This window comes from Grampus griseus, assembly GCF_964374135.1.
Source record: "Grampus griseus genome assembly, chromosome: 5".
Classification (NCBI taxonomy): Eukaryota; Metazoa; Chordata; class Mammalia; order Artiodactyla; family Delphinidae; genus Grampus; species Grampus griseus.
The window spans coordinates 2,838,171-2,857,714 of record NC_138998.1 but is presented as its reverse complement, the minus strand read 5'-3'; the positions used below and the strand labels follow the sequence as shown (position 1 = coordinate 2,857,714).

At 40.7% G+C, this 19,544-nt stretch overlaps 1 protein-coding gene across 2 annotated transcripts in view; it reads left to right on the top strand.

Moving 5' to 3' along the window:
• Window positions 1-18,085, top strand: part of NR1D2 (nuclear receptor subfamily 1 group D member 2) — a 26,088-nt gene extending 8,003 nt beyond the window's left edge. Inside the window, exons 4-8 of one of the 2 annotated variants that reach the window (XM_082654735.1) lie at window positions 1,223-1,367; window positions 3,195-3,442; window positions 5,549-5,734; window positions 8,118-8,328; window positions 14,811-18,085. In XM_082654735.1, coding sequence (XP_082510861.1) covers window positions 1,223-1,367; window positions 3,195-3,442; window positions 5,549-5,734; window positions 8,118-8,328; window positions 14,811-15,007 — 987 coding nt within the window. In that variant the 3' untranslated portion in view covers window positions 15,008-18,085. Of the gene's footprint in view, window positions 1-1,222; window positions 1,368-3,194; window positions 3,818-5,548; window positions 5,735-8,117; window positions 8,329-14,810 lie in introns of both variants that reach the window. The other variant, XM_082654734.1, reaches the window with a different exon arrangement.
• The last annotated feature ends 1,459 nt before the right edge of the window (window positions 18,086-19,544 follow it).

Sequence of the window (19,544 nt, the reverse complement as noted above, 5' to 3'; positions counted from 1 at the left end):
AGACACGTGCTCTTGCTGTTCTCTGACTGAAGCAGGAATACAGTTTGGCAGGATGTGGTGGGTGAGCAAAACAGTGAATGTACATGATGAAAGAGAAAATATTTTCTAGGGTGGCTCTGAATGAATTGTGAATTTTGTAGCTCTTAATGGCTCGATCACTTCACAAGGCTACTCAGTATTTTGTACAGATGTAGCACTTTTCCACTGTTTTAAAATTCTATAAATAGTTCTTTTTTTTCTACAAAAATATGAAATAATGTGGGACAGGCATTAGTCTCACTTTATAGCTAGAGAAACAAAAGGACAAGCACATGAACCTAGTTGTGTATTCCTGATAAATACCACACGTAATTGCTCTTAAAGATGTGTCTAGCTCAGATATTACAGTGTCCAAGTATAGTATTGCAGTAACAAAGTATAAAAATGTTGTAACCCATAATTACTAATATAGATTCATCAACTATGTGGTTAGTTATGATAGTCAAGGGAAGTACAGTTTAAAATAATTTTGGGAATTTTGATTTTGCTGAAAAAGTCAGGGGAACCATTAAGCTGGAGATCTTTGAAGACCACTCACAGAGCATGAACTTAAATCGTGTAATGAAGGCAGTTCTGTGTAGCCATCTAGCTGGGAACTGTCTTTCCTGGATCCTTAGTTGGTCTGTGGCATGTGGTGTGACACTTACCTGCTGCGGACAAGTAGCCAGGAACATCTGGCACATATAAGTAGGCCTTGCTGGTGTCAGCAGGTAATAATCCAGGAAAGACCGAGTTCTACCAACGTAATGCTTAGTTCTAGTGAGGAAGTTACGGTATGGAACACATTTCTCTGTCAGCTTGTTGAAAATGTCATTCACGTTTCAAGGGTTTTGGAATTTGTATGTGATTAAAGCATGAGCTGGAGGGCATGCCGGCAGGCAGGGCTGGTAACAGGGTAAAGTGTAGGACGGGGGTTGGGTGGGCAGGGGTCTTCGGCGGTACTGAGATTCTCCAGCGGGAAGCATGGAAGAAGGGCTCTGCTTGGCTAGTAGGCACAGGTGCTTGCTGATGTCGGTAAGAACCCAGTTAAACTCTGTGTGTCAGTGTCTGCTTCCCTCAGCTCTAAGCCAGAGTTTCTTCCTGGTGGCTAGCAGTGTCCTGGCTGGTTAGGTGTGGGAGGACGCTTACAGGGAGTTCATCTGGATGTTTTTAAATGGATGGCTACGTCTTCCTTTGTTCTTAGGGTTTTTTCCGGAGAAGCATTCAGCAAAACATTCAGTACAAGAAGTGCCTGAAGAATGAAAACTGCTCTATAATGAGAATGAATAGGAACAGATGTCAGCAGTGTCGTTTCAAAAAGTGTCTGTCTGTTGGAATGTCGAGAGATGGTACGTCCCCAGTTTAAAGAGTGCTCTCCTTAAAGCGCGTGGAGCTTGGCCCTTATTTCTCAGCATAAACCGGAGCTATAAGCCGATTACCAATGGCCCCCTTGTGCTCAGGGTGAAACAGATTTTAGAAAACACATTTTGATGCCTTGTAGGATGCCAAATTCATTCAAGTCAAAATTCTAGCATCATCACCCCAGAAACAGCTTTTGACTCTCTTCTTTTTTTGTTGCTTGCCTGTGAAAAGACCCATTTTTTCCCTATGCAATTTGAGTACTTTTTCTTTTTCCTAAAAAAAAAAAAAAAAAAAAAAGAGAGATTTACTTTTTCTTGATATAGGAGTCCTTGGCTTTTTTCCCTGATCTCTTAGCAGTCCTGAGCAACCCATTCCTCCCTACGTGAATCAGCTCTATCACTTCTCAGTCCTGATATGACACAGTGCTTTTCGGGCACTGATTCTGAATACTTTGAAAGGAGATGCAAAATTGAAAGAGACATCAGGGTCTGGAGTGGAGGTGGTTGCTCATTTCTGGCATGATCCACTCCCGTGGAAAATAAAGGTTGTGGTGATTTGCAGGACCTTTAGTATTATTTATGGATGACGTCCCTGGAAGATGTGACTCTTCCGTCCGTTGTTCTTGGGAAATCATTTTTGGATAGTCTCATTGTGTTCTAAGTAACATAATAGAGGAGTATGAGGTTTTCAGAGGGATTGGCTTCGTAGAGTTAATTAAGAATTGCTAAGAATGAACCTTGTATTTATCTAGGGAAGGGTCATTTAAGCAGTCCTTTAGATTACTCTAGTATCTTACTGACGCAGAAATATAGTATTGTAATGAGGTTCTCGAATGACAGGTTTCAGCAATTGATGTTTTGTATTTTCAGTTGCTTGAAAAATTTTTTTATAGCACTAGAAATACTAATCCAAAATTGGTGGATATTGTGATTTCCCCAGAAAGAGTAAAAATGGCCATCAGTTGTACAGGAGGGAGCAGAGGTAGAGTGTGCACCATGATAAAATTGTTCGTCTGTGGTCATGACAGTGTCAGAGGCTGCAGTTAGATTAGTGAGGCTTTCTTGCTGGGTGGATATTTAATTTTTGTTATCTCTGTATAAATTTTAGGTGGAAAGAAGCTTTTTCCCCTCAGGGATATGAACGTTGGAAACAGGACTCATTCTAAGACTAGTCTCTAAGGTAGTGCAGGATGAATGATTTTATTTTTGTTTCATTGATTTTAATTGAAATCCAGCAAGTTTATTTTCCAATAACTACATTTCTATTGACTGTGATTTTTCTTTTCTTTTTTTTTTTAAACATTTTCTCTTTTAAGAAGTTGGAAAAGGAGATCCCTTCATAGTTGGGTCTTGAGAATAAGGTTACAGAAATGAACGGACAGAGGTCATTCAGGGAGTGATTGTGCCTGTGGGTTCTATCAGCGTTGGTGGATGTGGGTAGCTGAATCACGTGTGCCTTCTTGAGAACAGAGCCTTCAGCTTTCTTAGTAAGGTGCTGTATAGGAATGCTGGTCTGCTGCAAACTGATTTCCATCAGTTAATTTCAAATTTCTTTCTTAGGCTTTGTTTATAAAATACCCTAGAGATCTTCTGAGCTTTATTTTGAGAGAAAAACGAAAAATTGTCTTCCTGCTCCCACTTCCTGTGGTACCAGAAAAACATAGCCAGCAAGTTTAGGATAATTTGGGCCAGACACAAATGGATGTTCTTTACTCATATGACCAGAAGCCATAGCTATCAGAGCCAGTTTTGTGTTATTTTGTATAAACGGGTCTTATTTAGAATGTAGATGTTAAATATCTTTTTCTTCAATAGCTGTTCGGTTTGGTCGTATTCCTAAGCGTGAAAAACAGAGGATGCTAATTGAGATGCAGAGTGCCATGAAGACCATGATGAACAGCCAGTTCAGTGGTCATCTACAGAACGACCAATTAGTAGAACATCATGAACAGACAGCTTTACCAGCCCAGGAACAGCTGCGACCCAAGCCCCAGCTGGAGCAAGAAAACATCAAAAGCTCTTCTCCCTCTTCAGATTTTGCAAAGGAAGAAGTGATTGGCATGGTAACCAGAGCGCACAAGGATACCTTTATGTATAATCAGGAGCAGCGAGAAAACTCGGCAGAGACCGTGCAGCCGCAGAGAGAACGGATTCCTAAGAACATGGAGCAATATAATTTGAATCATGACCGTTGTGGCAGTGGGCTTAGCAGCCACTTTCCTTGTAGTGAGAGCCAGCAGCACCTCGGTGGACAGTACAAAGGGAGGAACGTAATGCATTACGCCAATGGGCATGCCATTTGTATTACAAATGGACATTGTGTGAACTTCTCCAATGCTTATACTCAGAGAGTATGTGATAGAGTTTCCATAGATGGATGTTCTCAGAATGAGAACGAGAATAGTTACCTGTGCAACACTGGAGGGAGAATGCATCTGGTATAGTGAAATCACTTCTTTTGCTCACTTTGTATCAAGGAAAGCTTTGAAGGCTTTCTTTTATTCAGAGGACAGGGGCGGGGGTGTCAGAAAACCTGAGATTTACAGAATCAATTTTGCGTAGTACTTTAGGTCAAATATTTTTAATAAACATCATTTGTTGAATGAGCTGATTTCATACAGAGCTAGGTACAGGCGTGTTATTTGATTGGTACTATGATTGGGATTAGGATTTTATGTAAAATATGGTTCATGAAGAATCGGTCCTAATTCTTAGAAATCCTTTTCAAACTTGAAGCGTTCTGGTTAAGCATTGCCTTCCTAGCTTTGGGATTTTCTCAGAGGGCTGATCTTTTAGCTTGCCATGGTCAGTAATTCCTTGATTTAGAAGGAAAGTGTTTTCTTTAACCATTATGATGCAAAAAGGTCTTTGGATATAGAACATGGATGTTTTGTTGTTTGAAAATTTAGGCATAGTTTAATATAATTCACTGGTTTCTAAGGATTTTCTCCGACTTCATCCCATGGAATGAGTTAATGTCACTCATATCATTTAAGTGTTTTCATCAAATACAATAGTCTGCATGAAAGTACATTGTTTATATTCAGCCCCAATTTCATCTAAAACAGCAGTAGCACTGCACTTCCAGTTTGCACAATGAGATCCTTTGATAGTGCTTGGTATTTTCTACAGCCAGGTAATTAAAATCCTCTTTTTTCATTTCAAGATAGTTGACTCTACCCCAGTCCTAATGTTAGATTTTTTGGGGTCACTTACAAGTATTTGATTCCATGGATCTGGAAGGTAGCCTCATATTTTTTTAGGCTTAGTGGCTCTGTTAAGGAGGGAAAAAACGTGTAAGCATTTAGGTTCTGATCTGTGATATTCTCCATGGTTATAGAATCGTCCCATTACTCGATCTCCTATGGATTTAATGAAAATTTAAAGGCTGATTTTACTAATAGAGTATACAGTGTATGTTTCATAATCTTTGTAGTGTCCTAATACCTTCTTTGGCTTCCTATTTTTTTCCTCTCCAATTCTTATTTAGAAGGTCCATCTTGTATGTCCAGTCATTGTGTCCTAATTGAACAAGTGGAGGCCAGTGGTCACACCAGTGTATATGAAATAAGTGGTCAGTGACCTTTTTTAAAAAAGTGAGGCATCTCACTGTCTTTTCCTGTTTGAAATTACAACAGTGTAATTGTGCCTATTTAGAAAAAGGTGAGTTTTGAAATACTAAGTGTGGGGTTGGACTCTAGGCCTGTGACTTCTAGCTGTATTTGGATAAATCACTAAACCTCATAAAGTCCCATTTCCTTATCTAAGAAATGGTAGTTATAATGTCTGCCATGACTACATAGTAGGGTTGAGAATCAAGTGAATGAATACGTATGAATTTGATTGAAAACCATAAAACCCAGTGCAAGATGGCAGCAATATTACAAAATAATCTCTCAAACCTCTGCAACAGGTTTTGAACTAGCTTGTGATAGATGTACTTTTTGCTTAGGCTACCTCTTTTATGATAAATTAACTGCTGTTTAAGTTAGGTTGCTCTGAGGCTCTCTGTCACAAGGCAAGTAGCAAATGGAGAGAGTGCTAATATTAGTAGATTTTACTGGTGTCAGAGGGTATATTCATGGGGTTTCCATTGATTGATATGCTACCTTTGAAATTTCTTTACCACCTCTCACAATTCAGTAGTTCTTCTGTTTTATGCGTATTAGGTTTGTCCAATGAATAAGTCTCCGTATGTGGATCCTCATAAATCGGGGCATGAAATCTGGGAAGAATTTTCGATGAGCTTCACCCCAGCAGTGAAGGAAGTGGTGGAGTTTGCAAAGCGTATTCCCGGCTTCAGAGATCTCTCTCAACATGACCAGGTCAACCTTTTAAAGGCTGGGACTTTCGAGGTAGGTTTTATTTATCCTGAATATTGATACAGGGCAAGGTAGTATTTTATTTTATTTTATTATTATTTTTTTTAAACGAATTTATTTATTTTGGCTGTGTTGGGTCTTGGTTGCTATACGTGGGCTTTCTCTAGTTGCAGTGAGCAGGCTTCTCATTGCGGTGACTTCTCTTGTGGAGCACAGGCTCTAGGTGCGCGGGCTTCAGTTGTTGTGGCACGCGGGCTTCAGTAGTTGTGGCACGCGGGCTCTAGAGCGCAGGCTCAATAGTTGTGGCGCACGGGCTTAGTTGCCCCGTGGCATGCGGGGTCTTCCCGGACCAGGGCTCGAACCCTTGTCCCCTGCATTGGCAGGCAGGTTCTTAACCACTGTGCCACAGGGAAGTCGAAGGTAGTATTTTACTTTGATCCTTTTCTCAACAACTGTTTATAGTCCAGAGGCTGAAAATATCAACAAAAGAATGACCATCTCAGGATCTTGGGAAAAGACAAGGTAAAGGCCGAGTTACTTAGGACTTTAAATACAAATGGACTGTATTTGCAGCACATGAACTCCAAGTTCTAGAATCGCTTTCAGGTGTGGACTTGGTGGGTTCCCCGAGTTAGACACCTCCTGATAGCCTAACCCAGCGTTTACTATGTTCAGTACTGGACACGAAGGGTAAATAGATGGTGGTTTTTGTCTCCTAGGAGGTGGTAGGATATTTGGGAGTTGTTTCAGACATCTCTTATGTACCACTGTGGATCTTCATGGCCTCGCCTCACTCCAGGATCCTTGGCTACTTTTGCTACTCCACTTTCTCTGCTGTGGTGCCTTCTGCCTGGGCCTGGGGCAGCCCGTGTTGCCAATTTGAGTAGGATGCAGACAGAGCCTCTCGCTGTGCTTGCTTAGGGACCTCTCACCTGTCTGCCCCGGGGCTTCCCTGCTGCTGCTGAGGTGGGAGAAGTCTCAGCACTTGCTCAGCACTCACGTAGGCATTATCCTGAAAGGCAGGGGGTGGGTGGGACATTGACGCTGGTGGGCCCAGTCTTTGATCAGCAGGGAAAGGGAGCTGGGGGAAGATCTTCACTTCCCCGGAGGGTCCCACGGGATCGGGCTCTCAGTTGTTCTTGATGTCAGGTGGTGTCCAGCTTAGCAGTATGTCCTCTGATACTGACTCTCTTTCCTTTCCATCTCATTTCCTTTTTCTTAACTCCTGTTGTTTTCACATGTGCCAGTGCACATCCCATATAAACCCTTGCCTTCGGTTCTATTCTTTGGGGCACCTGAGCTAGAACAGAGAAGATGTTTTTGTAAATAAAATAGCTGTGATAGAATTCCAAAGAAACACTTATAGGTTAGGGTTTTCAGTTCAAAGGAAAATATTAGACTTAAGGTTTAAAGTCAGAAGGGATGTCAGAGATCAAGTTCAATTCACCCAGTTTTGAGGTTAGATAACTACGGCCTAGAGAGGTGCAGAACTTTTCTTTCCTGGGTTACCAGTAAATTCATAACACAGTCAGGACTAGAACACAAATCTCTCACTCCAGGACTTGTGTTCTTTTCACCTTGTGATTTGTCTGAGGATTGCTGTGTTGTAGCGCTAGCACCATCTTAGAAGGCTCACTCTCTTTTGGGTTGTCTTGGGTAAAACAAGTCTTTGCTTGGGAGCATTGCAAAGGGCAGGTGTTTGTTCAGTGTTCCTCTGGTTATGAGAGGAATATGTGACCTAGATGTTACCGTTTACTATAGTGGAGGGAGTGCTGCAGGTTAGCAGTTGTTGACTGGTTTGGTCTGGATTTCCATTATACCTTGATGTCTGGAGCACCTGCTACCATAGTTTTCTTTGTGTATTGTCTCTTTGGGTTATGCTTTCTTAAAATAGACTATGACTAGAGTTCGTCTGCTGCATTTGCCTTGGTTGCATTTGGTGTTTGTGTGTTTCCAAGTGTTGTTGCATTGAAATACTGCTCTTTTTACTTAGGGCTTAGAGACCATATGATACACTTGGTAGCTTAAAGAGTTTGCTAAATGCCTTTGGCCAAGGCCCAGTTTCAAATTTCTTGGCATTATTGCCTGCTTTAATTTCGGGTTTTGGGCTTTTTTTTGCCTGCTTTAATTTTGAATTTACATTTCAGAATCTTTATTAATAGTTTCAGAGTATCACAGGACTTGAGTATTTTGCCCCTGGTGGCTGGAATTTTTTTGATGCTCTTCCTAGAGTATTTATCGCTTTGGTGGAGATTTTGTCTTAAGCAAATGGTTCTGGGTAAAAATAAACTCACTTTTTCTTCTACAACTCTTCTTTTATGTGTAGGATGTCTCTTAACTGACTTGAATACTGAGTTATTTTTTAGTATTACTATTGAACTTCTCCAGATACATTTAAGTCTTTTTCTTTTTCCAGGTTTTAATGGTACGGTTTGCATCATTATTTGACGCAAAGGAACGTACTGTCACCTTTTTAAGTGGAAAGAAGTATAGTGTGGATGATTTACACTCAATGGGAGCAGGGGATCTGCTAAACTCTATGTTTGAATTTAGTGAGAAGCTAAATGCCCTCCAACTCAGTGATGAAGAGATGAGTCTGTTTACAGCAGTTGTCCTGGTTTCTGCAGGTAAGGAAGCTGCTCGACAGTTGTGTGACACCTGGAATATAGTGACCAAGTGGGGAGAAGGTGGCAGTCGGCTAGGTTCTGGCAAGCTATGTAGAGGGGAGAAGGCCTTAGGAAATATGCTAAACTATGAATCTGTTATTTTTGCATAATTAAATTTTTTTTTTTAATCATGGCAGTAAAAGTCACAAGTGCTGTATAGGGATAAAAGGATGTTTAGATCTGGGCCTCACATATACCACTCTTAGTCTTTAGCTTTTGTTCATAATTTTTTATGAGTCTAAAGTGTTATTTCATGGATTTATTTTTTGGAACATTGTGTATTTCTAGGTAGATGGTTATAATATGAATCTAAGTTTTGGTTAAAATATTATGTGGGTTACTTGAAAATGTTACAAGTATCAAGATGTATTACTGTGTTTTGTTACAAAAATCAGAGAATTATGAGTTGTAGGCTCTCACCCAGCTTTGCTACTGAACTTTCTGTGTGACTTGGTAAGTAATTTTCTCTCTTTGAGTCTCGGTTTCCTTATCCTGTGAAAGGAAGGGATTGTACCATGGGAGCCTCCAAGATTGTTGAATCCTATCATTTATTGTTTATTTATATGAGTCATTGATGGTGTTTCCCAATTTCCCTGCCACCTTGCATTGTATTGCAATTATTTCTGACCAAAGTATTTCAACTCAGACGGTACTTAGTAAGGCAGAGATTATTCCCCATAGCAAATTGGAAATTGAGCCGGTGACTTTCTTGGGGACATGTAAGAAAGTGCCAGCCATTTTTAGGTATCGCTAACTTTATTTTAAACCATTTGTTGAGAATTAGACAGTTTTTTTTTTTTTTTTTTGGTACGCGGGCCTCTCACTGCTGTGGCCTCTCCCGCTGCGGAGCACAGGCTCCGGACGCGCAGGCCTAGAGGCCATGGCTCACGGGCCCAGCCGCTCCGCCGCGGCATGTGGGATCCTCCTGGACCAGGGCACGAACCCGTGTCCCCTGCATCGGCAGGCGGACCCTCAACCACTGTGCCACCAGGGAAGCCCTAGGCAGTATTTTGATATTACTTGCTTTAAGTTTCCCATTTGCTTCCTACTGTGTAAAAGACCTTGTGCTGAACACTGTGAGGTTGTAAAGTATAAGTTGTGGCCCCTGGTTATGTGGCTGGACTGTAAGTCAGTAACTCTTACGTCAGCGATCCTTAAGGAGAGGAAGCTCTTTGTATATCTTAAAGGGCCTGTTGCACGTCAGTGGTATAAAAAACTTACGCCATTTGCAGGCATTATTTGGCTACCTTTTCTGATCAGCTCTACCTGGGTAGCTAAAAATGCACTTATGGGAGTAGTTTGGATGGACTGTGTCAGTGAGGGATGCCTGGTTTCTTAGTAACCTTGTAATGCTTCTTGCACTTACCTACCATTTCGCAGTCTCTTCATGAGTAATTAGTAATGGTTTGAGTTGTCATCAGATTACTAAATCTTTAATTGTGAAATAAAGGTAATCCATACTCGGTAACTTCTTTATCTGATGAATATGCCTTAAGTGCCAGGTGCTCGGGGGAGACAGAACAAGCATTAAGACACCGGCTTTGTGTTCCATTTGGAGAGACGGAACCAACACAGAAAGCTTTGTGTTACTAAACTGCTTGGTTCCGACTGAGGTAGGTAGGAGTTCAGGAAGGAAGATGAAGTCATCTGAGAAGGCTTTGTGGGGAGGATGGGGTATTAGGTTTTCCCAGCCAGAGGCGAGGGATGGCATGGGGCGGGGCCAAAGCCTGGGGTGCTCGTCGAGGAGGAGGGGGCAGAAGGCTCGGGGTGAGGGGAGCACCAGGTTATAGAGTGACAGCTGGCGAGCTGAACAGAAGAACTTCACCTGGAATACGGGGCAGTGGGAAGTCAGTGTAACTTCCTAAGTAGGGGAATGGTCTGGCATGAACAAAGCCACGCTTTAACCTTACTTCTGCGTTTCTGTCCTGGGTGGATTAGACAGGTGAGTCATCAGAGCTGGAGAGTCAGGTCGAGAGGCTGTTGAAATACCTCCAGGAATGAGGCAGTGGAGTGAACTCTCCTGAAATAGGTTGTGGCAGAGGAGGGGGGAAGGAGGGACTGTGTCCCCGAGGTAGTTCAGGGGAAGAAAAGAAGGCCAAGGGGTAAAGGGGAGCTCTCTGCCGGCACTGTGCTACTTCAGTTGTGTTTTCCACCAGGAACGTGATTTTTATGTTTCAAATTTTAATTTCGAAAAAGCCTTCTTTTGTTATCTGATCCTAAGAATAATATGGGTTCTTTGAGAAATTAGAAAACATTAAGATGAAAATAAAGATGATAATATCACTACCAAGAAAGACCACTGTTAGCATTAGGGGTCTGCCTCTCTCCATTCACCCATCCATCCATTTGTCCATTTGCCTGCTTATTGATAGATGGTACCAAAGGGGAGAAACTGACTGTAAAAGATGGTAAGGCATTCTTGTTTGTGTTGTGTTTATATATGAAGATACACAGGCAACACAGTATGCATGCATTTTAAAATGTCGAATTTAAAGCTCTGTCACTTAAAAAGAACTATTGTTGTCTTTAAAGCAGGAAAATAAAATTACATAATTATAGAAGGGTATAAAATGGAAAGCCTTCCTTCTTCTATTCCTAGCCTGTCCTTCAGAGAACTAGATTTCTAACCATCTTTCTTTTTAGTTGTTCTGATGGTTGCTGACCCAACTCTAAATACTATGCTTGTACCTCTTTTTATTTAGCAGATGTAACTGATAAATAAACGTTTCCTCTTGGGGCTTTCCCTGGTGGCGCAGTGGTTAAGAATCCGCCTGCCAATGCAGGGGGCACAGGTTTGAGCCCTGGGCCGGGAAGATCCCACATGCCGCGGAGCAGCTAAGCCCGTGCGCCACAACTACTGAGCCTGCGCTCTAGAGCCCGTGAGCCACAACTACTGAGCCCACGTGCCACAGCTACTGAGCCTGCGCTCTGCTCTAGGGCCCCTGTGCCACAACTATTGAAGCCTATGTGCCTAGAGCCCATGCTCCACAACAAGAGAAGCCACCGCAATGGGAAGCCCATGCACCGCAACGCAGAGTAGTCCCCGCTCGCCGCAACTAGAGAAAGCCCGCACGCAGCAAAGACCCAATGCAGCCAAAAATAAATTTAAAATAAATAAATTAAAAAAAAACAGTTCCCTCTCACTTTTCCCCCTCAATTTTTATGTTTTATTTCTTGTGCTACTTTATTGGTTTTATTTATAAATTTAACATGCTCACAGTCTTTGCTCACTCACTCTTTCATAACCTCTCAGATAGTTTAGATAGAATATTCTCACCATCCAGGGACACAGGGCCCTCCTTTCTCCACATCCTGGCTTCTTCTGCGCTAACATTTCTTCTGCGTTGTCAAGAATGAAAATATTTACGTTCTGTTCTATAAATGTGGCTATTTCCCATGCTTTATTTATCAGTTGATTCTAAACATTGAACAGTCAAACATCAGCATTCGTAGTAGTGTGATCACGTGACTAGTGCTCTTAGTGTTCACACGGTGGGACTGAAAGGGTAACAGGCAACATAGACTCTCCCCTAAGCCTGCCCTTCCTGAAGGGCATGTTCCAGGGTCAGATAACAAATGGGTTATTTATTTATGTTCTCTGTTAACTGTTTAGAATTAAGCAACATTGTAGTTTGCTTTATATTCAAAATAGCTTTTGTTTTTCTTGGAATCTACACTTGCCTTCTGGTTCTTGTTCTCTTCTGGTGGTGGTTGTCCGAAGAAATGCTAGTTAATGATCTCATTATATAATTTTGTATTCACAGCAGACCTTGGATGTGAGCTAGGACATGTTATCCTCAGTTACGACAGGCAAGGAATTTGAGGAACAGGGGGCTTGAATAATTTGCCCAAGGTCACGTTTTTCATAATGGGCTGATCAGGCATTTGAACTCCTGTTAGTCTAGCTTCAGGAGCCTTCCCACTCTGCCGCTTGTTAACAGAATAGCTGTAGCTGCTAAGGGAGAGAGCAGTCTCAAGCATGGTATTTATTTGCCTGTGAGATTGGAAGACTTTTGATACCATGGAGAGAAGAGGAATTACACCTGGAAGGTAAACTCTTTTTCAGGTTGTGTGTAATGGCCGCAGTCACTTCCAGTTGAAGATGAGAGACTGGCCTGTGGGTGTGAGACCAGAGCTCTCCTGGATGTAGGTTTCAGTTGTCCTCATGGAGGCTTCGTTGAAGGAACTTAACTTGCATCGTGTAGGAAGTGAATATGCATCAGGAGCACAGTTGGTGAGGAGGACAAGCTTGGGAGCTAATTAAGGAAGTAGAAAGCCGTATCATGAATTAAATTCTGCAGATGGTAGTATAGCACTTAGGGCATCCTTTGGAAGGTGAATTTCCATTTCAGTCTGTGCCTTCTAGTGTTGCAGTTTCTAGAGGATCGTTGTTTTATGATCCAGCTAGATTTGTAGTTAGGTCCTCTGGCCTTCAAATCATGAAAGCATGGTTTTAGAAAAATTTAATATGATTAACATTTTTAGGTACAGTATAGGCATCTGTTTCCCCGAAGGAGGTTGACTACATAAGCATAGGTCACTGAAACACAACATATTCACTGGAGGACCAACCACGTATAATACTAACTCAAATGTCCTCTCCCACTTCCTGTCTGTTTCTTTCTTTGCCATCTAGATTATATTGTTTGTGGGGATCACCGTCATTTTTTCCCAGTTGTTGTAAATTACTGATGATACCATGTAAACTTTCTTCGGCCCAAATATGAGCTCTCTAAAGGAAGGAATTTTGGTTTGTTTGTTATGTTCACTGCTAATTCCCTAGCACCCATCACAGAATAAGTGTTTGGTGAATGAATTAGTAAATTGCAAGGCTGTTAAAGAAAACAATTACTTGAACATTAAAGGCAAGGAGAGTCTTGGAAGCATGATTGAAAGCTTTAAGTAGGTTTGCAGAGATGACCCTTATGATTGTATGGGCAGAGATCTTTTGTCCATCTCACAATTTTGTGTGATAAATCATGACTCCCTCCGCCCCCCCAGCCCGGAGTCAACATTCAATTTGTCTCTTTTCCTGTAAGAATTAGCACACAGTTGTAGTCATAATCCAAATTTTATTAAATGTAATATTAAACTATTTTCATCATTTTTTCCTGCATTTAAGTTAGTCAGACTTTCCCCCTCTTTACTATTAAATTTTAATCCTTGTTCTGAGTGTTTGCATTGCAAGTAACGTTTTTCAGCTATCAGTTATAATGTAAGACCTCCTTGATTTCCTTGTAAAAAAAATGAAAAAAGGGTGTAAATGGCCAGAGAATTTTGCTTCTTTGGAGAAGTCCTTTTCTTGTTAATTACAGCCCCCTATACTTGGAGCCATTGAATATTTCTTGTGCACTACGGTGTCCTATTGTAAAGGGAAGAAATGACCCACGCTGATGAAAAAAGTCCATGGCCAACAACATAAGTTCGGCTCATTTAAGGATACTTTCCTTTATTGCTGGTTTATGCTAAATCACTAATTTATTAACATTTTTGTATGATGAGTTTAATAAACACAGTATGCTAAGTAAAAGTGAATGCAAGTTAATATAACTAGGTAATAAATTTGCATACTATGTTAGTTATCTACTACTGCATAACAAATTACCCGAAAACTCAGTGGCTTAAAAATGCATACGTTTATTATCTCTGAGGGTTAGGATATGGGTGCCTCTGGCTCAGGGTTTCTTAGGAGGTTGCAGTCGAGCTGTGGGCAGGCTGTGGTCTCACATGAAGGCTCCACTAGGGCAGGATCCGCTTCCAGGCTTATTCACGTGGTGGTTGGCAGGAGTCATTCCCTGCAGTCGTTAGACTGAGCACCTCAGTTCCTGGCTGGCTGGCGGCTGGGGACCACCCTCAATTCCCTCGCACTCAGGCCACTTCACAGGGCATTTCACATGGCGTCCGGCTTTCCTCAGGGCAAGCGAGTGAGAGCTTGCCTAAGGTGGAAGCCACCGCTTTTTCTACAGTGTTTCATTCCTTAGTAGTGAGTGAGTCTGGCCCACCCAAGGGAAGAGGGATCCACTCGTGGGTCCCAGGTGCCTGCCACCTACGGTGACGTGTCAGTGTGGTATGTTCCACATGAGATGAAAATACACTGCTAAACCACATGACCCATTTGGTTTTGCCAATCAGAAGCAGTTGAAATTAGATAGCATCTAATTTTAAAAATCAGAACTTCTAGATTTTTGTGAGTAGATACCTAATCACTATAAAGAACTTTGATTTATCAAATGAACTATGCGATATATATTTTTATAATAAATAGCTACAAAAATTTGCCATTGGGATTTAAAAAACTCTGTCAGTTATCTTTTGCCTCTGTTCCAATGTGTAAAACCTTGTTTTGAATTCATTGATGAGACCGACAGCACGGATTATATTTGTATTTAATGTTAATAACATGTCCTCTCCTCCATCTCGCTCTCTTCCTCACTCTCCCTCAGATCGATCCGGGATAGAAAACGTCAACTCTGTGGAGGCTTTGCAGGAAACGCTCATCCGCGCCCTAAGGACCTTAATAATGAAAAACCATCCAAACGAGGCCTCTATTTTTACAAAACTTCTTCTAAAGTTGCCAGATCTTCGATCTTTAAACAACATGCACTCCGAGGAGCTCTTGGCCTTTAAAGTTCACCCCTAAGGCCTTGGTTTATTTAAACATGGACTGATTCATGCTGACTGTATATTTTGTGCGGAAATGCTTATTTACGTGTGTACCATACGTGGAGGTAGGAGAGACCTCTAAGACAACGTGAGACTGCAGGCCGCCTCTGTAACCAGGCAGCAGCTGTTTGAGATTTCTTCAGCCATGCTTAGACATTGACCGCAATTCCCCGGTAGACCAGTCAGCAGTGTTGCACTTAAACTGGAGAAGTTACACTGAATTATAGTCACACTGAATGTTAGACTTTTTCATCTGCCAAAACCAAAAACCATTTTGATCTCCCTGTGGTACAAATATAATGCACAATCACAAGTATATGAGGACTTAAAAATTAATCCTTTGTGGTGGAAGTTCTCTTGTAAGATGGAAACTTGATTTCACCCCAAGACTGTTTGATCTGGTGTTTGGAGACTTTGCAAGTTAGGAAACCTCCTTGTCTGTGCTCCATTCTGCCACCGTGAAAGTGCGTGGTCCTGGACAGGCTCTCTGGTTGTGGAAAATGAGACTTGATCGTGTTCCCAATGCCCCGCCTCACAGAGATGCTGACGAATGTCTAGAAAGCATATTTACCTCCTGGGAGATAGGCACTATGTAAATACGGTAAAAGTTTTGTTATTATAATTATTCATAATAATACTCTTTTTATTTCTATGCATTTCTGAGAAATCATTTCACAGTCCACACCGATCTATTATTCAGGGTTCCTGCGTATGTGTGGGTTATCCTTCTGGCACACACATATTCAAAGTTTATGGGTACATTAAATACATAGTATGTGTACATAATATCTATGTGAATATAGTTATATATAAATATATTTCTTCACAATATTTTAAACTGTGAAGAACTTTATCATACAATAAACTTAAAGCAAGAGGTGTCAAAAGACCCACATTAGGTGCATTTTACCTGTTGATGACATAACCATTGCTTTAAATCTTTAGATAGTAGAGTAATGAATTTATGCTCTATTTTTGTTTATCTAAGCAACACTTAATGTACAAGTGCAACAGGCAGTTGGGTCCAGATTTCAAAAAACATGTATTTCAGAGTTCATCTTTGGCAAAATCTTTGGTTCAGGTACTAGTTGTTTAAAAGTTCATTCAGATTCTTACTTTGTGCTAAGAAAGTTGCATTGCTGCCCCTTACACACATGCTGTAGCTTGATGACAAATATTTGGAGTCTTTCTGGAGAACCAACCAATGTTTAAGAAAACTGTTCAATATGTTGATGTGTGCCTGTGTGTGTGAGTGTGGGTGTGCAAGTGTGTTCTGAATCCACTTGGGGTTTTTTTTCCCCTAAATAACACTACAGGGATTTTGTCAAATTAGATTTAATGTATAATTTGAAAAATCGTTTAGTGTGTGACCTGCAGGCTTAGAAATGGCATAGTCAGAGACATTTCATCCGCATTTCTGATACTGGGCTTTATTAAATAGATAAGATCAGCCTCTTTATGGCAGTTGGAGAAAATTGCCAAAAGTTGAGGATTTTATGTATGTTTTTCTGTTGCCCTGGAAGATAGCAATTAATTGGGTTTTGGGGTAAAATTGCCTTCTATATAATTTTTGGATGGTATAAAATTACAAAAACGAAAAGATCCCATTTTACTATACTCAGCCTGTTACTTTAATGACATGTGAGCAGAATGCCTTATTTTGTAATAACCTTGTTTAACTTGTTGCTACTGGGACTTGAATTTCTGTGGCACTAGTTAAGTTAAAACAGAGTTAAACCCTCTCATTATTAAAGAGGAAAGGTGATGGTGATGTCTGTAATACAATATAAACCATAATCGTGATTTACCTTTAATAGGTATGACTTTTATGGGATATATAGTGTAGTTTTTGTGAACTCTTCACATGATACCATTATCTTTTTATAATTTTTTTTTCTAAGATAAATGCACAGTTTTCTTATATGGGGAATAGAAACAGCTTTTTTGAAGTAATACTGAAAACCTCAAGGATCATGTTGTTTCTTAATTTTTGCCTTTTGCATAAGCCTCTTTATAACATATATCTTTAAAACAGTTACTAAGTCTTTAGGAATGTGTAACCAGAACTATGTTAGTATTGCTTATAAAACTTTAGTTAGGTTCAATATATACATGTATACATCTATATATAGGTATAGAGATTTGCATTTTGTCTTGTAAAATTTTATTTGAACAAATTCTTCCTGTAGGTAATGGGAAACAAAATTAATAGTTCATATGCCACTTGTAGCATTTCTGTATTTGAAAATAGCCCAAGATGGAAACTTCTAATTCTAGAATTAAACCAGCAGCCTATTACAAGCACATTCTTTGATTGAGTCATTGGTTATAAACCTACTAAATGCGGAGAAGACGACCAGTTTAGGGAACTTCTGAGTTGGTGGGACACTGTTGATTAATGAACAATGTACTGTATGAATTAAGTGACGCTTTAACTCTGATTTTACATTTTAAAGTTAACATATGGGCATTATGTCAGCAAACTTAAGGGCATTATGTCAGCGAGCTAAAACATTTTTTCCTGTGCTTTTAATGTATCTCTTTACATGATCTGAGAGAGGGTTCAAGCCTTTAGGGAGAAATAGCTGAGGAGAAGGGGGGGAACATCGTCTTGGGATGAAGCTTTTCCTTATGGCGATGGTTTAATTACAGATTCAGAAATTAGAAGGAAATTTCAGTGGATTAAGTGTATAGCTTTCGTAACTACATTTCAAGAAATTACCATTGTAACTTGATAAGATATGATTTATTTTATGTAAACATCATTGCAAAGCAAGGTGTAGAGGCTCAGCTAGATTTATTACTGTGCACGAGAGTAAGTACCTGTCTCAGTTATCCTTTTCCAGTATAAAGTTTGCTGAATGTACAAGAAGAGTTTATCACTTAGGATATAGAATTTTTTAGGGGCTGGGGGGGAGGGGCTCTGTCAGGAAATTACCTAGAAACAACGATTGTCTTGATTTGATCTGAAACATAAAACTTGAAGCTATTCTTGAACTAACATGGAAAAATAAAATGGCTATTGTTTTTAAAAAAATGATAGAACTATATTGTTGACAAGATAGGAATTACGTTTATTTTCTACAAACTGTTACCAATGAACACATGGATAATATCTTCCTCTTTCTGAAAAGTGATCTGTACATGGGGGGAGGGAATAATAAATATTATTTCTAACCAGCTGTGGTTTTTGGTATCTTTCTATCCTGACTTTTTGGTAAGACCATCTATAATTTAACTTACTACTTTCCCTGGAGCAGAGCAGGGTCTCCTATGCATTGCACAGATCTCTGATTCGGTGGGGGGAGGGGCCGTGTCCGTATGCAGGGCTGTTTTAAAAAGAAGACTGTCGTAGAGTTTGTTGAGAGATTCCAGCAAGGATCGTTTTTCTGTAATGCCAGCTGAATGGTGGTTTGCCGTATTTGATAAGGTGGTCTTTCTGGGAAGGAGATGGTGAGAGAGGAAGGGGTAGGGAACCTGATGTAGCTGAGACTCAGCCTTGGCCGTGAATGGGATAAGGAGCCTCAGCAGGACCACGACCTCCTTTTCCCTTTCCCAGTGGTTGCAGCCAGGGGGGCAAAGTTAAGGTGGTTACTTAACTCAGCACTCCCTGCGGTTGTTTCCAAGACCGGTAACATCCACTACTTTTCTGTGAATATTAATCGATGTTAGGTGGGATAAATGGGCTTCTTGATTAAACAAATGTGGCAATACTGGGTTAACCAAGGTTACTGAGGTCTTTGTGGCATTCCTGTGCTCTCATGAGCAAATGTGCGTCGTGGCTCCTGAGGAAGGATTTAGTGGGTTGTAGTTTTTCCCAAACTTTCTCCACCAAATAACCCCTCCCCCCCTTCTTTTTTTTTCTGTGCTGAGCTCCTCTGAGGGCTCCTTGGAAAGTGTGCTTTTCTGGAGAAAAAAATCCCTGTTAACCCACTTTGGGTTTTCATCAGGATGTTGGTCATATTCTGTGGATTATTGTACAAATTTGCATTGTATTTTGCCCCTTTTTTGCACAGTGTAAGAAACATTGAGCTCTAAATAAATGTGTGGTTGATGGAAAACAAAAGATTAAAGTCCTTCCAGATTTTGGGAACGCTACAGCTGAGTAAATGAGTAAAGACAGCCAGTTCACGGATCTGGTTTTAGTTTTTACACGCATTTCGGCCTGTTAAAATTTGTTACATTTGCTTTTCTTAACTCTTACTCTGTCGAAAACTGTAAGAAAACTCTGTGAAAGTCAGAGTTGCTCTTCACAGTGTGAAAGTTGGTGGCTTTGGGGTGATTTTCAGACACCAGAGTAGTAGATCCACTTAGAGCAACAGTGCGTCGAACGGGTGTAGGACCCATGAGGGCAGCCTCCAAGGAAGCTCAGAACCTCTCCAGAACGCTCTATGTGGGGCACATTCCCCAGAAGGTAATCATGCTCTCAAAGTCAGCATTTCCCCTACATTTTTTTTTTTTTTTTTTTTTTTTGCAGTATGTGGGCCTCTCACTGCTGTGGCCTCTCCCGTTGT